A 20,202-nucleotide genomic window follows, 5' to 3' on the forward strand; every position below is an offset into this window, starting at 1 on the left:
GACCTAATGTTATCATTATTGCTACTCATCTAGTCTAGTTTAGATAGACTAAGCGCTTTCGGTGTTTGTATGAATTCATTATCGTGTACTATAATGTTCATTTCCGTTCACCCTCATTCTGTAACAATGAAATTTGAATTATATGGCTAGAACATGGCAGACCAAGGAAATTATACACGAATAAGCAGAGGGAGCAATAGTCAGGGACTATCTTCGTTTTGGGCCCCTGCCTTCATCGAGCCCTGGAGAGCTCCTTCGTTTCCTATGCGTGCAACGCGTGAGTCGTATAATGCTACAATAAGGAACGGACCTACCGACTACTGCTTCTTTCATCTACATCTGGGGTTCCCCTTCCGCCTTCTTTTATCCCGCCTCCACCCCCATAATCGAGACCATCCACGGCCGGCGCACTACCATCGATGTCCTTGTACTTGTTCTTATTACGGGGACCTGTGGGCACGTTTGGAGGTAATGGCGACGCGGGGCGCACTGGTAATGCTAGATAATTTCATGAGCCCGATCGTAAATGGATGCAACACAAGTGAAGAAAAAGGACGCACGTCTCCCACGACCTGAATAAGCTCCCCGTCCTCTCATGCCTTGGGGCATAGGGCGTCCCCTGAATTGTCCTGGAGGGGGCCCTCCGCGACTGGGCGTAGGTGCAGCAACTGGTGTAGTACTGCCTTCTATGCCAGGATACATCTGCTGACCCATTGACGTCGGATCCTGCTACTCGGACGAGAAGGTCAAAAAGTCAGAATATACTGGCCACGAATGCGCACATTAGGAATAACGGCCTAGTGCAGAGAGAACATACCTGCATCCCAAATTCTCCCCCCATACCCATCATCCCTTGTCCAGGCACCGATCCACCTGGCCCGAAGCCTTCACCCATACTTATCTGACCCTCCGGGCTACCCTGAGGTACACCACCCATTACGCCTGGTCCTGGACTGTCCTGCATCATCCCTGGGCCTGGTCCTGCCCCACCCATGCCTTGCGCGCCCGCGCCCATCTGCATACCTGGCCCTCCGCCACCCATACCTATGCCCATCTCACCATTCATGCCCATCCCCGCACCAACACTCATGCCCATGTCCTGCATCATCGGGTTCATCATTGAGCCCATGTTCATCATCTGGCTCATGAGTGCTCCCCCATTCATGTTCATGCCCCCACCAGGAGCCATCATTCCTCCAGCGTTGGGTCCCCCGCCGCCGCCTGCCATCATGGCCGTAGCACCTGCAATGACCATAGTACGGATCTCCGGGGGTAAAGAGGATAGCTGCTCTTCAGGCATTCCTGCAAAAGTCTACAGAAATTGAGTAGCATGAAGAAATGATGCTGGAAATAGCGACAGTTACAAGTGATTTAGACATACCAGGACATTGGCTTTCAGTACGTTTGCAACTTCGCCCAGCTCTCTCCGCCGATAGCAATACGCCTCCCACGAAAGCTCATCAAATCCGTAGTTGAACCAGTCGCTCAAGTCGGACCCTGGCCGCCTCCATGGCTTCTCTGCTAGCGCATTCAGATCTACTTCCAGAATGGAACGATTGTCGAATGTGCCAGGCGCATCCGGGTTAATGGTTGGATGTGAAGGAGGTGCTTTTGCGGGAGGTAGAGTCAAGGGGTCAGGCCCCGCATCGGCTACCTGCTGCTCGCTATCGCCTGGATTTTGGGTTGTTATAGTGCCTGAGGCAGCAGAAAGGGCAGGAAGAGGAGTGGTGGACGAAGCATGTGTCGAAGTCAGTTTGGTGACACCAACTCGTTCACGCGGTGTGTACTCTGTGGTCAAGGTGGGCTGCGGCGCCGCAGGTGCTGTGTACCTAGTATGAGTAAGATAAGACGATATCTGGATAGCTATCACCTCGTGCAGGCGTGCTAAAGCTTGTTACACGGTTCCCTGGTGCCCGACCGGTTTGTTGCCTGTATATATCAACCCGGTCAAATGACTAGCTCTATGCACATTAGCAATCTGAACGGTACGTACCGAAAGTCAAGGGTTCGAGAGGTAGGCTCCATAATAATTTCGATATCCTAGAGAATAGTGAATACAATCCGAAAGCAAGTATCCCGAACTTACGTCTTCGCTGTCTTCCTCTTCTTCGGCGCCTTCCTCCTCGTCCTCCTCGTCCTCCCCGTTCTGTGCTTCCTCGGAAACTGTAGGCACAGGTGTAGTATCTCCATTCGCTTCTGCTTCCGCTTCGAGATGAGCAACAAATCCTTGAGACACAGAGCGCGTCTGCTCGAGAGATATTCTGAGGCCCATCGTGAGGATATGAATGTCTCTCGGAGGAATTCTAACTCACGGTTGCGGTACTGGAAGTCACGCATGGTGTGGGAGCAACATTTTCATATTGAAACAACAAGGTACAAGACGTTATGATCGAGATACTCTCGTGCCAAACAGACCGACAGTTCTCACCAGAGGTTGGCATAGGTGTTTCGAGTTGCACATATATTTCAGGCTGCGTGGGAGGTTCGAATGGCGCGAGTGATTCAAATTGTGCAGGCGGTTCAAGTTGTGCAGGCGGTTCAAATTGTGCAAGTGGTTCGAGCTGCGCAGGTGGCTTCACAACCTCAGGGACATCCTTAGAGTCGCCGTAAAGGAAGCTATCGTCATCGTCGTCAAACCTAGGACATTATAAGTGTATGATACGTGGATAATACGTGAAGACCTCACATTTCAAAATGTTTTCAGAGCTGCACTTGCGAGTTCGCGACGGACAGAAGATGTATTAGTAGCCACCCAGCGACAAGCGTTAACTTTAACGACAACGACACGAAAAGTGTATCACGTGATCCAGTGCTCAAAATTCTTAGACTTTAGCCCGATCATATACATCGTATTGTATTGCCGGAGTCGACGACTCGCAAGCGCGTACGAGGACCTTGGCTTCACTGTATACTCTCCCGGAACGATAGACTCGTTTAGCGAAAGCCACGGCCGTAGTCATTTCTTGACTTGAGTGACAAAACAGGGTTATCATTGCTTTCATTTGTCGCATTACTCTCCGTCTCGCTAGCAATTATTCTCCCTACTGGCAAACATCGGCCGACCATGGGCAAGTCTCAGAAGAAGCGCCAAATGAGGCGTCACAATCCTATGCGTGTACCAGACTCTCACCTTCCTAAGGGATTGGACGCAGCGTCGGCATCGTCGTCTAGGAAAGAAGCCATTCTGCCAATCCTACAAAAGGTAGCACATTAACCATTCGTTCCACTTCTTCTGACCGTAAGCTTGTGTCGTAACACCGTGTAATATTCTTAGATGGAAAGCCCTGACCCTGCCGAGCGCAAGTGGGCATGTGTTGCCGTGTCTAATCTAATTCAAAATGATCCTTCGACAAGACGCTTGCTTCAAGGCAAGAATGTTGTCGGAGCACTCATCACGCGTCTTACGGATAGTGAGGAAGAAGTTGTAATTGAAGCTGCTGGTTCCCTACGGTGAGCTAAGGCACTACTAGTTTTTCCATTGGTCTTAGGATGGATTGTTGTCGCGAAAGGAATTTATGTATAGATGGTGGATTTGATATATGCGCGGAAATGTATAACAAGAACATCCTTGCCCCTCTGAAGACATTTGTACCTAAGGTGATCAACACTCTTCTCTGCTAACTAGATCAAAGCTCATGGTCTTATTGTGACATATGATCAGATATCAACTACTCTCTCAAAATTTCTCTCTACGCCAAAAGATGTTTCTGAGAGCGCACAAAAACTGGTCTATGAGTTCGCTGACAATGTGATCACCATCTTATGGTGTCTGTCGTAAGTTGAATACAATTACCCCAAATCGTCGTACAGAGCTAAGGAAGACCAGAGAGACTTCAAACAAAGCCATGAATGCCATTAATCAAATATCACTCATTCCTTTCTTGATGTCATTTATTGCTTCGCGGGACAAACTGCCAACGACTACTGTGACATCTGCAGGTGAAGACAACGTGTCGTCAAAATGAGCGAAGCTGACCTTAGTGTCGGCCTATGGTACCACAGCGCAGTGTCTGTACGTACTCACGGACGAAAATATGCCGGCTGTAGGCGAATTGCGGTCAAATGCTGCATTCACTACATGTCTTCTGTCTGTAATTCAGTCCGACCAGCCGGCTCAACCAAATAGTAAGAATCACGCTATCCCGATTGATGACCGCGGACTGATATTCCGTGTCCTATGTTGTGGTATGTTCCTTACTGAGATATATCTGTCACGTTTCCTAAAAATATACGGAATAACAGGCATCCTAAAAAATATCGCACCTGTCCCACCTCCCTCTCTTGCCGCTACCGTGGACATCGATCGTGCTATAGTTCTACCGACTCTCGAGCCAGTATTATCGCTACTATCTCTGTCAGAGACCACAGAACAGGCACAAGCATTTTTAGCAAAAGAAGTTAGTTTTCATTGCCTTATGTGCGTTTAAAATAGCTCAAGGATCATCTATTCGCCCTAGGAATCTATTCCCGAAATCGAGAAGCTTTCCTTAAAGCATGCTCCAAAATCGGATCATCGAACACCGTCTGAGGTGGAGCTGCAGCGTCTGGAAACAAAATTACGCACCGTGCAGTTGGCACTAGAAATTCTGACTGGCTTGTGTGCCTCCTTGCCCGACCCTGGATCCGTAGTTCACGGTGATGACACCAAGCTCGACGGTGATGATGAAAGCGAAGGCAAGCTCTGTACCAAGGCTAGATCCACAATATTCTGATATAATAACCCTTGATATGTATTCGCATATACTAGGTGAGGACATGGACGCCGACGTTGACATGGTGCCGGACGAATCACCTGCGGACTCTACACCATCAAATCCAACATTCTTCCATACCCTCGTTTCCCCCCTCCTAGCGCTCATACAGCCCACATCACTCTCTTTCCCCCCGTCTGACGGTCAATCACCACATCCGCCTACGACCTCAGCTCTCAGCGCCATCCACATCAGCGCGCTCGAATGCCTAAACAACATCTTCCTCTCCCTCCGCTTAGCGCCTGCGCAGGCGGCCCATGCTAACGCCGACAGCGGACGAATGGTCTGGGACGCACTGTGGCATGCATTGGACATCGTTGGGACGGATATCAACCGGCCAGGCCAGGAGCGACGGCGTGAGATGTGGGAGATCGGCGTGGGCGTCGCGTGGGGTGTTGCCAACTCGTGGAAAGGCGTGCTCGTGCCTGCCGAGTCCCATATCCAGGTACTCATACAGCTGTGCAATAGCACCACGGATCACAGCGTCAAGGTCAAGTGCATCGGGACACTCGAGTGCCTGGCGCAGCACCCCGACTCCGTCGATTCGAATCGGGTAAGTCGATCCTGCGACATGATATCCTATCGTCGCCGTGGGACTGAGCTTGCTCGCGTGAATTTTCACTGATCGTTTCTCTTGTGCATTACAAATACAGGCTATCGCACGCTACCTACTAATGTTACTACCGCCGGCGGCGGCGCAACCGACGGCGACGGAGCCATTGCTGCAGGCCGGTTCAGCACTCATAGATATCTACTCGGACGAAACGCTGCCGTACGATGTCAATTTCCGCGAGTGCAATATGCTCGACGCGCTCGTCGCAAGCGTTGAAGGCGTACGGCGCGCGGTGCGCGGGATTGACAAAAAGCGCGAGCGCGAACTGCGCATGCGGGGCGAGGAAGTGCGGGACAACCTCGTAGCGTTTATCGAGTACAGGCGCGGACTAGGCGTTTGACTAGTGCACACTGGGAGGTGAACCACGATTCGATTCGCCCGTGAGCAGGACCGGTCGCCGTCACGTCACGCCGTGCGCTGTGATTCTGGAGTATCTGTCGGATGATGTGCTGTTTGAGCTTGGCGTACGGTCCCAAAGTACATAAGTGCGACACGCACTACGCTGTGTAGGGTGAATGTAATTCCGTCTGTCACTGTCAGTACAAAGTTTAGTGCGCGCTGCAGCGCTGGTGCGGGGTTACATCAATCTCGCGTAGCGGTGACTGTATTAGTGAGATACGGTCGTCCCCTTTCTTGGCAAGTGCAAAGGCATCTGGAGCATTTGGGAGATGCGATGCGCGCTGCTTGATAGAGGTGCCCGCTCGGAGACCGTGTCATCCGGACTGAATTAGCAAGATTCGCTCGTGGGCGGGGCGTGGCCGCTCGGTCGGAACGAGCAGCTGAGGGTGGGAGGATCGTAGTCCATGCGGCAGGTTAAGCCGGGAAGGCAGAAGCCTAGAAGCTCCCTGCATGATGCACGTTCGCCTCGTAGACTCCAGAACGGTGTCCGCCGATGCGAGAAGCAGCCCAGCAATACACAAAGACCAGCGGCACGGCCTAGCAACCGCTCGCCAGAGTCATCACAGCCGGCTTAGAGAGCCCCCTTGACGTCTCTGCCATACCACCCGCTTCAATACAACGTCCGCTTGGCACTCGGTCCACACCACCCCGTCCAGAACTCTGCCCGGGGCATACGCTCGTAAATTCGTACGTACTTGGTTATCTGCCTGTCCTCGTGCTTGAGTCTTGAGAAGCACGCAGCCGCCGGCCCCAGCAGGAACGTCGGGGTACCATACCAATCCCCGAGAACGCGTTCAGCAGCAATGCACCAGCACTATGGCCAAAAGCGGTCCTCGGAATGCGCATGCGTTGTGTGCGGGGTCGACAGGACATCCGATCGGATGTCGACATCCATGATGGAGATGATAGATGCGACGGCGTGTGGGAGGAAGCCAGGAAAGAGGGCGGCGCCAGACGGACTCGTCTGAGAATCGAGTGTCTGGCGTTGCTGACTACCTTAGAGACTCATTGGTTCGGCAAGCACTTTTGTATAATTTGAAACTTGGACCCTTGGAAGAACACTGGCTGTCGTGGTCCGTTTCCAGTTGATGCAGCCGCGTGAAGCACGAATTTCGAAATCCTGTCAATTTTCGTCGTTGATGCCAACGGAGCCGCTAAGGAGGGGAGGAGTTGTCCTTGCCGTAAACGCTCATCTCTGCCGTAATAATTCGCGTAAGTAGGGCGTATCGGGGAGATTGGGTGGCAGATGCGTGCGGGGCATGTTAACGTCTTAGTTATGCGGCGTGCCTGCCCCTACCGTTGTGCCCTGCCGTACTTCGTCTCCACTATGTGCTGTGACCGGGCAGGTAGGTGCTTCTTCGGAGCCGAAGTGCGCTAGACATCCATTCGTCCTTCCGGACTCCTTCCTAGTTTCTGAACAATAAATGGCATCAATCAACGAGGCGAATGAATTGTGCCGCTCACATTGAGTTTTTGGGTATTGAGTACCGGCGTCGCGATGGATGGAGCGCATCTGCCACAGAGCCTATACAGTACCTCATAACGTGGATCCATAGAAGCTCGGCCCGGACTTTGTCCAATGGACCGGTGGATACAAGAGCAGCCGGCTGACTCTGCCGTTGACAAGTCTCGGGCGGATCAGTGACCTGCATCGTGCGGTCCATCAATGGTGTCGACCCAGTGCACGACTAGGCCCACCCTGCGCATTCTCAGAATCCCAGAGTGGCGAATCAGAGGAAATGCCAAGATCGAGTGGATATTGCACTATACCTCGTGGACCGTGTCATGATTCACAGGGGGTCGCTGCAGTGCGGAGATATCACGGACTACGCGCTGTTGCCTTCGCCGCCGACGCCGGTCGGACAGGTAGTCGTGAAAGTATGAATTGCAGGTGGACGTAAACGCTTGACGGAGATAGTAATTTCGCAGGTGTAAATCTGGATATCTGGAAGCCGGGGACACGGGGGTGCGCGTACTTGAGGGCAAGGCCTCTGGGCCTTCGGCTGTACGTACTGCAACAGTGCACCGGTGAGAGGCACTTGCCATCTGCAGCCGAATGCAGCGGTCTAGTTTGGCTTTCGCTTCCCCGGGCTGTGGCTTCTGCTAAGGGCCATTAGCGCAGCTCCTGGCACGATAGGCGTTCTTCACGCCGGGCACGGGAGTGGCAGGACACACCGGGCAATATATGAATTGATGAGATCGGCATGAATGGCGAGACGAGATTCTGGTACGGACACTCCCAGATGTCCCGCCACACATTTGATCGTGATGGATAGGCATTCATACCGGGTGCCGTAACACAACGACGCTGGATGTAGCTGGATGAGAAGATGAGAACTTCGGATGTGCCCAATCACCTACTGTCACGACTGCGGGGCCTTCCCATATGGAAGGCACATATGATATCGCAACTGCTGTGGCTTAGTCATAGAGATACTTATTTTACGGCGCAATCTATCTGTCAAATTACGCGCAACTCGGGCTCACCACCGTAGAATGAAGCACATCAGCTGGGAATGTAATAAGGAAGAAAATCCGAGAAGTACGGACGGACTGAAAGGGATTGGTAAGACTGCGTAAGCAGGCGGTGCAAGATAATAGACCGAACCGAAATGCAGACCTTCTGTGTCATGTCGGTGCAGATAGAAATACTGTATCGTCCATGTTGGAGTTGCAATGTGGCAGTGTATGAGTCGTGCTATCGGATAGTCCTAGGGCAGGAAACCTTGAAAGGCTTAACAAGAATATTCTTAATCATGATAGCCTTTTCATTGAATTAACTGCGTCAAGTTATGAGCCCATTATGAGTCAAAGCATGGTCAAGACATGCGAGGCGGACGTGGCCAATTGCAGTGGTGTGGGTGGGCAGGCGCTAATAACCGAAGACATTTGGTAACATGTGGTCATCCAACTTGAGAGGGCGGGGTTGCCGTTTGATTCTCGAATAGGTCGCGACAACCGTAGCAAACCATACGATATTTATTTTTTCTTTCGAATGTCAAAGACAGGGCGTGGGATAGTTCCATATATGGAAAGCCGACGCGTTTCGCTCCACTTGCTCCTCCGGCTCAGCGAGCCACTTTACCGCTCCTGTTCAGTGCTCCACGCGTTAGGATACCGAATCATAGTACACTCACTACGATCCTTTGTGTCTGATCCAACGCAATGCGTCTGCCGTCGTTATTCTCTCAGCTTCCCCTGCTGCTACTTCCCCTTCTCGCGCACGCCGCGCACGACGACCAGCTCCCGCTTGACTCTCCCGCACATATCATGCGCCCCACATCCTCCGGTGACCACCAAGACTACACATACAAGCCCACGACGTATTCCCAGCCTACGCTTGCGGACCTGCTAACAATCGAGCCCCGCGCATCGATCTTCTTCTCGTACGCCCGCGAGACGGCGGCGCTGAGCACGCTCTTCGCAGACGTGAACGGGCGGAGCACAGTGCTGGTCCCCACGAATCGCGCCGTAATGGCGCTGGCAAGGAAGCCGTGAGTCCTGTCTTCTCTTCGCGCCTCTCTAGCCTTGTTTTTGCATTTTCTGCGCCGTGTAGCCGTTTAGGAGCTGACATGTTTTCGTCGATGGACAGGCACCAGGGCCCTACGCCGCCCGACTCGGGCGTGATCCTTCCTGAAGCAGAGTTCGACACGCTCTCGCGCGAAAACGTCGAGCGGTGGGTCTCCGCGCATATTATACCCGTGAGTCTTTCCTGCGCAAAACGCTGGCACTGTGCTCACTGCGCACTTTCTACATTACAGAAGTCACCGATCTCCCTACTTGATCCCCCAACGCATGCAACACTGCTGGCCGGGAAGAACGTCTCGTTCCGCTTTGTGGGCGGAGATGAGGGTGCAGGAGAGTGGGCACGTGTACGACTTGAGGATGACGTGAGACTTGTTGATATGAAGGAGGTGCGTGCCCCCTTGCCCTTCACCTCCACTCGCTGGTCTGACCAGTGTCATGCAGGCAGTGAACGGGGTAATATACGTCATTGACGGGACAGTGAAGTTGGATTGAATGTTGTTAATGGGCGCGGGCAGGTGATTTTTCTGTGTTGTATTCTCACACCGATTGTATACTATTCTTCGACCATGCATACATCTGGATACTAATCTCTATGGACGTCGATATCTGATCATGACGCGCCGTCTTTGTGTCGCCTAAACCACGTGTACAAGTGCGCAGACTCCTGGCCGTCCTCATCACATGGACTCATATGATCGACGTCTGAATACAAAGCTCAACGTTCCGAACGCTCGCGCAGGTAAGTGTCGTCCCGTCGTCCTGGATGAATTCCTTTGGTCATCTGATCATTGCATTCTCCTCGTGCGTGGTGTCCGACACCAACGCCGACACATCCTATCGTACAGCCGCCCGCCCATTGAGTGGGCTTGTCAATACGAAGAGCAAGACCATCAGGTGAGCGCGTTCTTATCTTGTTTTTGCATGTGTTGATCATGAACTCTCCACCTATCTATTTACTCGTCGGATTGTTCTGACGCGCTTGATCACGCACAAGTGAATGTAGTAAGATGATGGCGTGTGTTGGTGCGAGGCCGCTATGCGCGGCCGGGAATGTGACGCTACTGTCCGGCATAAGCTCTGCGGCTGCCTGTTGTGTCGCTCGGCGCCACTGTCGTGCGTATTCGCAAAGTCGCACTCCGACTCAATCAATTGCGGTTGTGCGCGCTTGTCGCGATCACCCCAGTACTTCCATTGAATTGACCCTCAGGACCGGGTGTGCGCGGTACAGCCTATCTGACAGCCGCAATAGATCGCTTCAAGTGGACAGCAGGTGCGCCTGCTTTCCAGAGAACGTTCTGACGTAGCATTGTGATGTGCCCTAGTATTTGCAGAGTGTACACAGACCAGCGCAACTTAGGATAGCTCACCCAGGAGAGTGGGCAGCACCGTATCAGCAAGCCCAAGTCCGCCTTATCGTCCTCTCCTCACTATCCTGCGCACGCTGTCCGTACATTCAAACCCTCCTGCATGCCACGCGTGCCGCCCAGACGTTCCATACCAGCGATACGGTGCAGGAGGTGCTTAGCAATATCACAGCCAATCGGCGTGATCGCCGATGATGGCCTGCGCCTGCTCTCAGTGTCTCTACCCAGCACGGTCGTGCGAGCACCACTAAGCACTGTTGCCTGCACTCATCGCCGTTCGGAAGAGCAGGGCCTCTGCACCCGGAGGTGCCTCAGCGGGCCAATCGGCGATCACGGACTCCCACACCCTGCATGCCTCCCTGCGATTCTGCGCATGTCGGCTTCGAACCCCCTAGGATGACGCGAGCGGGGATGGCTCTTCTCCCGCTTGCAGGGTCCGTGGGGTTATCGTCGTCGTGATTGGGTTCGATTCTGCCACGCAGGCCTGCCCGCGCGCTGTCCCCCCGTCGGGCCCCGCAGACAAACACTCTGGCCAGCACGTAGACAAGGAAGCATGGCTGCGCGATGCGCCACAGACTCTCACCGGTGTCGTGTGGGCGGGCGTTCTGTCATTCGAACGCTCATTGGGCGATATCGCACCTACACGCTGCTTCTATGTTGAGGCTGCGAGAAGATGAACGCCACCGCAGTATTCAAATTCTAATGGGGTTGAGTTTTGTCTCCCCTTGATATGCTTGTGGCTTCAAACTGGTCCGACTGGATCGCCATCGCGTCCAGTCCGGCGTCGTGCCCAGTCCGGTTCCGCCTCCGATGGCGGCCTTGCGGTACACTGGTCAGAGCCGAAACCGCGCACAAAGGCAGGGAGATTCCGAGCATACTTGCCACGCTGCGCGCTTCTCCAGCCAGGCCAGCCCTCATCTTCCGGAGGCTATGACGTCACGCGATACTTTCGCCTCGATTTTCTACAGAACAAGCATGGCGATTGCGCAAGAACATCAAGTTAACAGTGGGCGGGTTGGAAGAGACGCAGGGTGCGCGCTGGGCTGGATGAAGACTAATTGCGCAGATAATATCATGCAATGGACGATCGTCTGGAATCGAACGACAGGAAGGGTCCACTGGGAGGCCCTGCGCGGGGGGAGCCTTGTCGTCTCAGTAGGCGCGTCGGTCTTATCAGAAACCAGCCCCATTCCATCGCATTGATCGTCGATATTACGGCTGAGGCAGCATACGCGTGTCGCACAAGCCCCAGATGCTGAAATTAGCATGGTTCTGTTCTCCATGGGCCCGGGCTCTCCTCGGGATCGTCGCCGCGGTAGACAGTAACGGGGTTGTGGCGATGGTGTGTCCGCTATTCGGTCGGGACGATCGCGTCCTCGACGCTCGTCCTTGTTATCCTTGCGTCAAAGTGCTCAACAGAGTTGGAATGCAGGCGGGCAGGGTGCCTCTCAGGCGTAATCCACGCATCTGCCTGCCAATGGCGCATGGTTCCCCACGGGGTGCTTCATTGTAGTGCATGCTCGAGTTCCAGAGGATCATCTGGCTTGTCTCAAGCGCGGACACGTCCGGCACTCAGGAGCGTGGTCTTCCGTCGGCTAAGCTGATTATACTCGGCAAGATGGGCCATCATCTTTGCATTCCAGAAGGTGCGCGATGCAAGCAAACTCCCTACTGAATTGGACCAACGAGCTCAATGCAGTTCACTTGCATGACTTTCAAAGGTCGTCCAGGAATGTACATAGCTCAACGAATGAAGTGAAGATGTACGCCTGGGAAGTCCCTTCGCCTCTAGATCCTACCTCCAGTACGTGGTTGCAGTACGCTATGTACTCCCCTCTCTACTCGTGCAGAAAGCGTCCTGGTGTATCGCATCTCAGAGTGGTGCCTTCTCTGTCCGGGCATATGCGCTCCCGGCTATATACATCTTCTCTTCCCTTCTCCATTACGCGCTGTGTGCGGAACACCCATTTCCAATACTACGTCAGGCCTTACGCACTGACACCCGGATGCTTTAGGTTGACCGCCTCCGACGAGTCATGGTTAACAGGGTCCCGCCCGCGTAGGCCCTGAGTACCAGTATGTCGTCGTGCGTCGTGCATCGCGCATCGCGAAGGGACATGCTATACAGGGACCTATTCCTCTCGAAATCGAATGGACTCTGCGTCACGCCACTCCTCGTTCTCCTCGGCTTGCAGCCCCACAGCGCGTGGTGCGGCCCTATACTGTGCCGTCTCCTAGTGCTCCGCTTTCTGCAACTGTTCTGCCAGAGGATGCTCCCTCCAAACCTTCCATTCGAACGCCATGAATTCTGTCTATCCCCTTCGGGCCCCCCTTCGAATGAATGCATATATGCACGCTCCGGTTCTCCCAGGCCCTCTACGTAGTATGTGGACATGTGGACGACCAAGGAACTTTGAGCATCTGCATCGCCCATTCAGTCGAATTTGCGCTTGATCGCGCAGCTAGAAGGGATGGAGACTACGGAGACCGACGCGCCGATGCCGCGCCTCCGGGTGGCCGGCCGTCTCCGGCTCGAATTTGTGCGTCATGTCTCCTCGCCGCTGTCCTCTACATACTCACACCGCCCATCAGTTCGTCTTTTCAGGGCGGATCGTCTCTGTCCATCTTCAGCATCAGGCCCTTCGCCTCGTGCAAGTGGGGTGCGAGAAAGTTTTGTGATATATCATGCGTCAAATTCTAGCAGTAGTCTTCTCTGTCTACGCTCAGGGAAGCTTGCTGATTCCTGCTTGCCCGTTTCTTCCTGCGACGAGATCTAGGGCGTGCCGCAGCTCGTTCTTCGCCTCTCTGCCCCGGAGTTGCTCATACCCTGGATGGCACCCGCTGGCAGAACTTTGCGCGCCGACGTGCCGGTTGGCAGGACTAGTGGAATCTTTTGCACGGATGCTGTCTTGCATCCCGCATGTGTAGCTGCGGTGGTAGTCGCACTCTCTTGACTGGGTTTAGCCCCAGATACAGGTCAGTCGCCAGAGGGACCTTGGATGGCGCATGAGCGCGCCAACGCCATCCATCTCTCAGGCACACTCTTGACCGTCACTGATCTCTCATATCGGATCCCATAGACACTGGCCGCCAAGCACACCATCGTGACGCTAATCTACGCTTATCTCTTCCCTGCAGGTCCTGTTCTCTGCTCGTGGTAGGTATGGCGATGGACCCCGGATGATGGACGTTGGCCCCCGCACTCTGCGAATTCGGTCTCTGTCGAAGATGGGATCGTGCATAATTCATGCTGTGCGCGCACGTGGGTTGTCTGATTGGGAGATGTCGATGAAATGAAATGAAACATAGCAATGCGACGTCGGGCGTTGACGTCATCGTCGCCCGCGCCCGAAAAGCGGGCGAGTAATAGTCACTCCAGTCACTCTGTCACGGCGCACAGACCAGCTGTTCAGTTGGCAGTTGCCCGCGGGCGGGGATCTGGCTGGTGACCAGTGCCTATCGCAGATGTGGATCCAAGATCGCCACGCGTGACGGGGTAACGGTCTGGCAGAAGAGGGGTGGTGTACAAGAAGAGATCTAACCCTGGCTGACTGCTAGCGATGGATGCTCTGGCGAACTGCTACAATCCAGTCCGGTTCGTCCTCCAACCGTCTGGGCTGTTGGTGCGGTACGTCGTGTCCTTTACTGAGTAGCATCGATTCGAATTGAACCCAGAGGCGCTCCAGGAAGAATTGGCTTCAACTTTGTCCGCTCGATCCGGCCATCCGGTGCGAGTCCCAACTCAAAAATCTAGCCAATCACACCTGGGCCATACCACAGCGCCTCGCCCGTCGAAGCGCATGACGAGCGCACCCTGGTCAACACGCAGCACGACGACGCGCCTGTGGCACCCTTCACGGCATGCGCACAGGAAGAACAGGCCTTACTGTCCCCGCCGTTGCCGCTCGCACATGACGCAGGTATACATAGAGATAAGCTCTGCATGGTGCGTACCGGCATGGACACGCCCTTCAAGATATTTTAACAGTATTGTGCCCGCGAGCAAGTGACGCACTCGCGCTGACGACATACTCAGACTTGGCCCGAGGACCAGTGGCTGGCATGCAGTTGCGCATCTCCCTGCGCGAGATGGGTCATGCAGCGGTCGCAGCTCGACAATGACGGCAGGCTCTGTCACTCGGACGTAGTACCGACTTCGCCGAGAGCTGCACAGCAGCGTCTATCAGTGCGGGGCCCCAGTGATACAGTTCTGTCATGCACACCCTCCTCGTTCATCTGCAGGCTCAGTTCGTATTTGATTTCGCTCAGGACGTTCGCTGAGACGGCGATGCCTCGCCTCGACTTCTTTTATCCCCGCCCTGTCTTCACCTTTGACATCCTTGGTTACTCTTGCCCAAAAGCGCGCTCCCAGGCGCCAGGACACGGTGGGCGGTCGTCATCATGTTCCGTCACCAAGGCGAGCTTATTTGCGAGCTGAATGAAACGCCGTACCTCCATCTGGGAAGCTTCCCGGTCCGTCGACTTCGCCCCGCGCCCCGCGATCGAGCTCTGTTTTGAGGACCAATACATGGCCTGCGGTTTCTCATCTTCCTGCGGGTGTGGTCCTGTGCCCACAGGGCGACACTAGATCCGATGACAAGCTTATCGCTTCCTCTTCCTTCACGTTTATCTGATTCCGTGGCTGTCGCCCTCGCCGTACATTTCACCAGCATGCCACTAGCCCCGTACGTCAACATCACACTCCGTCGCGCATCGTGGCACGGCAGCGTCTGTTTCTCCCTACATACACATTCGTTGCGGCTTCTCTTCTTTGAACCATACGCATAATCAGAGCACGGCCGCCTCTAGCAAAAATGACGAGCTCGTCTCCGACTGGAACGTGCCGCACGCCATCGGGGACGTGTCTTCTGTAGTTCCTGATCTTCCCCGAGCCTAATACGCTGAATGCCCGGCGTGCGCGGGGTCGTCATGCGGTTCAGCTGGGCTCCGCGCTGGACTCGGGGCTTGCCAGTGGGTTCGAGCTCGCAGAACCGCGTGATCTGGACCTCGTCTCGATTCGATCTCCCTGGCCGTGACGCCCCCCGCATCGCCTGCGTGTGACGCCATAAAGCGCCTCCACGTTCGTGACAGCACCGTCCGGTACATACCCGCAATCGTACTGGGCCTCGGATGGCTCGGCGAGCGGAGAGGCACTGCACGGTGCCAAGCCTGTCCGGTTGTATGACACACGAACCAAAGAGGAATATGTCGAATTGCAAAAAGTCTATCAAGACTTGAGCTAGTGATTTGAGGTTCCTGTGCACATATATCCCGCCCGTCAAGCCCTTTGATTATTGTCCGACGTCTGCCATGGATGTCAGCCTGGTCACATCGCACAAAGCTGGTTTTGTGCGAGTCGTACCGCTGTGGGCGACGAGGCCGATAAATCAGTTTGGCGGTCCGCGATCCACCGAGGCCTTTCCAGACAGTGGCCAACGCGCCTGTCACGCCCACATCCGCGCCAACAATCCCGCCCGTCGGGCCTCGTCCGGGCATCACACCTCCTCGTGCCCTGGCGGGAGCGCATCACGGCGTCCCGATCACATAGCCTCAGCCCCTCCCAGATACTGGCAAGATACCGGTAGAAGATGGCGCCGACCCAGATCCGCCCTTCCTCGAGCTCAGAAAAGCCAGTTCTGCTGCCGGCGTACACGTCTTTTTTTCTCCCTTCCGTGGGCTGCTACCGTTAGCCGCTATTGCCCGCCGTGGCCGCTCGGTCACCTACCACGGTTCTCGGATGAGCGAGCCATGCGTGGCACCTGCCCGACCCCCGCGATTAGTCGTCGGACGGCGGACAGTGGGACGTGTACCCTTCGAGGCCCAGTGGGCTCGCCGCTGCCCGGACGACTCGGGGCCGGTGCTCTCAGACCCTGGCCCCACTCAGGAGCTGGTTTTGCTGACCACGCACCAATCGCGCAACGGGGCAAGCGCCCAGTCCCGCCCTCAGGCCTCAGGTCTTCTAGCGGGCTCTCCAGAAAGGATACTGGTAGAGGCCACGTCAGCGTATGGACCTACGTGCCAGGTGCGCCCTCGCGCTGGCGATTCTCAGGCGATGCGCGCATCCCCGGATCCCTCGGGCGAGTTCCCGCCCCCGGATCGGGGCACGGCATACATAGGGGCGGCCTCCACCCCCGAGTGGATCCGCGACACGCGTGGGGCGGCCAGATCTGTTCTCCCGCGGGGCACTGAGCCGGGATCTGCGCAGATTCGTGTGTGCGTAGCCGGGCGAACTGCGTCCGTGTCTGTGCGGGCGGGGGGCGGGGGCGTTGGACGTCCCGTCGCCCGAGTGGGCATGCGCGAACACGATAGGCTGGTCTGGCCCGCATGCTTGTGCGACGACCGGGAGGCGGGACACGCGAAGCCGGCTCAGGGGCGCGCACTGGGGATGATTAATTAATGGGGCCCGGGGGACAAACAAAGTGACTGTGACGGCGCTGCGAGACGAGTGGGCGGTCGAGCAGCTGCGGATCCGCTCTCCGAGTTCGTTGGAGACGAGCGGGTCCGCGCAGGACGATCGGTGCGCTTCGCGGTACCGGACCTGCACTTGCACTTGGTGCTCAAAGCATGGGCGCAGTGCGGCTTAGTGACTGCCGTCCTTGGGCACGGCCAGCCTGAGCGCCCGCTCACATCGTTATCTGGCAAACAGACTCATCGTCGTCCGCCTTTCGACCACCAGGCGCGCCGAGCCGGAGGTGGTCCACGCAGCCGCGTTCATCTCGGGCAACGAATATGAACGAACACGAACAAGCGACGGGCGCGCCGATACGGTACGCATCTGGCGCAGACGCACACCTGCCCGGCAATGGGCGGGTCGTGGTGGCGCCGGGCGCCAGAGCGTGCCGTGCGTGTGCACCGTGGACGGGACCCGGGGAGAGTCAGAGTACTCGAAGGACTCGCGCCAGCGCGGGTGCAGCAGCACTGCAGATCGCGTGTTCTCAGCTCAGCTGGGTCGCCCCCTCCCCCTCGCCCGCGAGCGCTGGGACGCGCGAACCCTGCCCGATCGAGCGTGTCCCTCGCAAAAGGCTGCCGGTGGTGCTCCTTCGGGCACCCCGGCGCTTGTGGGCGGAGAGAAGGGGCGAACGGAGACCGAAGTGCGGAGCGCAGTACGTACTGCCGTGCTGCGAGCGAGCGTGCGTGCGTGCGTGCGTGCGTGTGTGTACGGCGGGGGTGTGCGGCGCGCGATGCTATTCGTGAACCCCCCTAGAGGGCCGGGCGCCGGCGTCGACGCGTCGACGCACGGAGAGATCCTTGTCCTGATAGAAGACGCATAGCGCGCGCTCAGTCACGGCCTGTTCACGCCCCTCGCACTTTGTCGGTTATTCATCCAACTAGCGTACAGGGCGAAAATATGCGGTGATACATCGCAGAGTGTCCAGAGTGTCTAAGCATCGCATCGTGGCGTCACGTTGACCATGACTGATGATCACCAGCCGCGTCGAGCAGCCCGACAGCAGTAGCGCGCACGGTGCAGGATCGCACCCGCGACGCGTACACGGCGGACGCATATAGGCACACCCGCGTTTCCCGGGGACTGGAACCCGCGCGGGGGCACAAAGACGATCGGGGCGCGCTGGCGAAGATCAGACCTTACGGCAGTGTCAATGTCGACGACGCGACTCCGGCGCGGGCCAGTCGAGGGCGTGGTGTGTTCCGGCAAAGGACGGACAAACAGGCAAGATGATAAGTGAATGTTGGATGTTGATTGTTTGAATGCGTAGTGCAGGTCCTGGGCAAGCACTGCGTGCGTGCGTGCGTGCGCGCGTTGACCGAGCAGCGGAAGACGGGATATCCAGGGCGTAGAGAGATGCAGAACACGCTCCTCGATGCCCGGCAAGTCCCGCTCCCACCAGCGTGTCCGCCCCACCCATCCTCGTGTGCGTGAAAGCCCTCGCCTTCCGCCACCCGCGTGCGGGTGCACGTACGAGCCCAGCGTGCCCTGCGTCTGCGTCCCCGGTGCGGTCTCCTGCCACTCGGGACCCGTGATGCCCACCGCACAATCTGATAGTCTCCAGAAGCCCTTCTCCCCCTCGCGAAGATGCCGCATTTGAAATCGACGCCCGCCGTGGGGTGGAGGGGAAGGAGGGGGGGGGCACCTTCGCGCGGGCGAGGCTCCGCGGGTGTGGAGACAGCCAGCCCAGTTCCAAGATTGAGTGCATTGATTCGATGGCGACGATTGGGCGGCCCGCGTCGAATGCGCACCGAACACTGAATGGCGCAGGGCCAGAGACGCCGCGTCTATCTCGCCGTCTAGCCCCAGCGCACCCTGCAGACGAAGGCACCGGTGTGGGACGCACGCGTGGCGGCCAGGAAGCCGGACGGGGGAGAGGGAGGGGGAGATACGACGGCCGCGCCTCCGCCCCGGTCCAGCGCTGTCTCAGCGAGCCAGGCCCTCGCCGCTCGCCTGGCGGGCAGCAGCGCACAGAGAAATGGCCATCAGAACGCACGCCCCTCGCCACTCTGCGCGGGTGCAGACGCACGTACGTACATGGCTACGTACATACCCCCCTGCAGAACGATGTACCAGAACCGCTTACCCCGCGGTGCCCCGCATTGCGTCGTCTGCGCGTGTGCAGGGGGGAGGGAGCTGACTCTGGTCACGCAGGCGGGCTGATTCAACAGCGGACCAAAGTGCGCGCGCGGGGGGACCCACTGTCTTTCTATGGCGGTGGGAGCGCACCTGCGTGTGCGCCAGGGCCAGTGCGCACGGACAACGGGGGGGAGAAGCGTTCATGCGCACTCGCGGCTTCTGCAGTGTGTGCCGGCGTGTTTGCATCTCGTTCTCTTCTTCTCTTCTTGCTCTTCTTGTTCTTGTTCGGACGGGGGACGCCATAGGACGGGGTGGAGTGGTACGATGGAGGCGTGGTGCGGCGCGGGTTTGCATTCAGCCTCGCCGGGCGCATCCGCGGTGCTGGGCAGCCCCGGAATAGCAAAGTCGACCATGATCGCATTCGAGACGGGTGGAGATGCAATGTGCATGCGAGACTCTGGAGAGGTGCACGGTGCGCGGTGCGCGGCGCGCCTGGGAAAGGAAGGGGAAGGGCGAGTGCCCTGGTGGCCGCTTCGCATTCTGCGGTTCTGGCGTTGGACAGATGGGCATGGGAGGGACCCGGGCGAGGGGAGCTGCGATAAGTGACGGAGCGGGCGCAAGGGGGCGCACGTGAGACGACGAAGCGTGCCAGTGAGAACAGAAGGCGCACGCCAGAAATAGCCGATGGGGGGACGGCGCACATCAGAGCCAGCGACGGGGCAGCGGGGAGGGGGAGGGGGAGGGGATTGCAGACGGGCCCAGGACGAGGATGGGGACGTGTTACGTGTGCGGGCGGGCAGAACACACACCCTCGCTGCTCGCGCGTGCAGCTCGCGGACGAGACGGAGGTCCCTGGGGAATTGGAAGAGGGCCGGTGTGCATGGGACCAGGAGCTCTAGATAGGCAGGAGCAGATCCACCCAGCGCACCGGCGCGAACAGCTGCGTGCGCCCGCTGACCAGGCTCGCCTTGTCCCCAACCGGCGCCGTCTCCCCTGCCTCTGCGCCCCTGCGCCCCTGCA

General features: G+C 56.8%; 4 protein-coding genes across 4 annotated transcripts; 3 read left to right on the forward strand and 1 right to left on the reverse strand.

Annotated features, from left to right (window-relative positions):
- Nucleotides 1-200: 200 nt before the first annotated feature.
- FIBRA_00156 (uncharacterized protein) lies at nucleotides 201-2,272 on the reverse strand (the record flags this gene model as incomplete). Its single annotated transcript, XM_012322055.1, has 8 exons — nucleotides 201-262; nucleotides 319-498; nucleotides 561-729; nucleotides 818-1,312; nucleotides 1,382-1,821; nucleotides 1,871-1,929; nucleotides 1,994-2,040; nucleotides 2,087-2,272. The coding sequence occupies 8 exons, from the start codon at nucleotides 2,270-2,272 to the stop codon at nucleotides 201-203; spliced, it is 1,638 nt and encodes a 545-aa protein (XP_012177445.1).
- Nucleotides 2,273-3,064: 792 nt separating this feature from the next.
- On the forward strand, nucleotides 3,065-5,704 carry FIBRA_00157 (uncharacterized protein; the record flags this gene model as incomplete). Its single annotated transcript, XM_012322056.1, has 10 exons — nucleotides 3,065-3,202; nucleotides 3,275-3,450; nucleotides 3,510-3,597; nucleotides 3,662-3,774; nucleotides 3,827-3,939; nucleotides 4,003-4,185; nucleotides 4,243-4,397; nucleotides 4,458-4,683; nucleotides 4,748-5,304; nucleotides 5,405-5,704. The coding sequence occupies 10 exons, from the start codon at nucleotides 3,065-3,067 to the stop codon at nucleotides 5,702-5,704; spliced, it is 2,049 nt and encodes a 682-aa protein (XP_012177446.1).
- A 3,224-nt stretch (nucleotides 5,705-8,928) lies between these two features.
- Nucleotides 8,929-9,783, forward strand: FIBRA_00158 (uncharacterized protein; the record flags this gene model as incomplete). The annotated part of the gene is made up of 4 exons (XM_012322057.1): nucleotides 8,929-9,257; nucleotides 9,320-9,464; nucleotides 9,525-9,677; nucleotides 9,733-9,783. The coding sequence occupies 4 exons, from the start codon at nucleotides 8,929-8,931 to the stop codon at nucleotides 9,781-9,783; spliced, it is 678 nt and encodes a 225-aa protein (XP_012177447.1).
- A 4,432-nt stretch (nucleotides 9,784-14,215) lies between these two features.
- Nucleotides 14,216-19,487, forward strand: FIBRA_00159 (uncharacterized protein; the record flags this gene model as incomplete). The annotated part of the gene is made up of 8 exons (XM_012322058.1): nucleotides 14,216-14,283; nucleotides 14,342-14,383; nucleotides 14,436-14,601; nucleotides 16,210-16,868; nucleotides 17,302-17,789; nucleotides 18,086-18,298; nucleotides 18,374-18,527; nucleotides 18,668-19,487. The coding sequence occupies 8 exons, from the start codon at nucleotides 14,216-14,218 to the stop codon at nucleotides 19,485-19,487; spliced, it is 2,610 nt and encodes an 869-aa protein (XP_012177448.1).
- Between the last annotated feature and the right edge of the window lie 715 nt (nucleotides 19,488-20,202).

This window comes from Fibroporia radiculosa, assembly GCF_000313525.1.
Source record: "Fibroporia radiculosa TFFH 294 genomic supercontigs, scaffold31, whole genome shotgun sequence".
Classification (NCBI taxonomy): domain Eukaryota; kingdom Fungi; phylum Basidiomycota; class Agaricomycetes; order Polyporales; family Fibroporiaceae; genus Fibroporia; species Fibroporia radiculosa.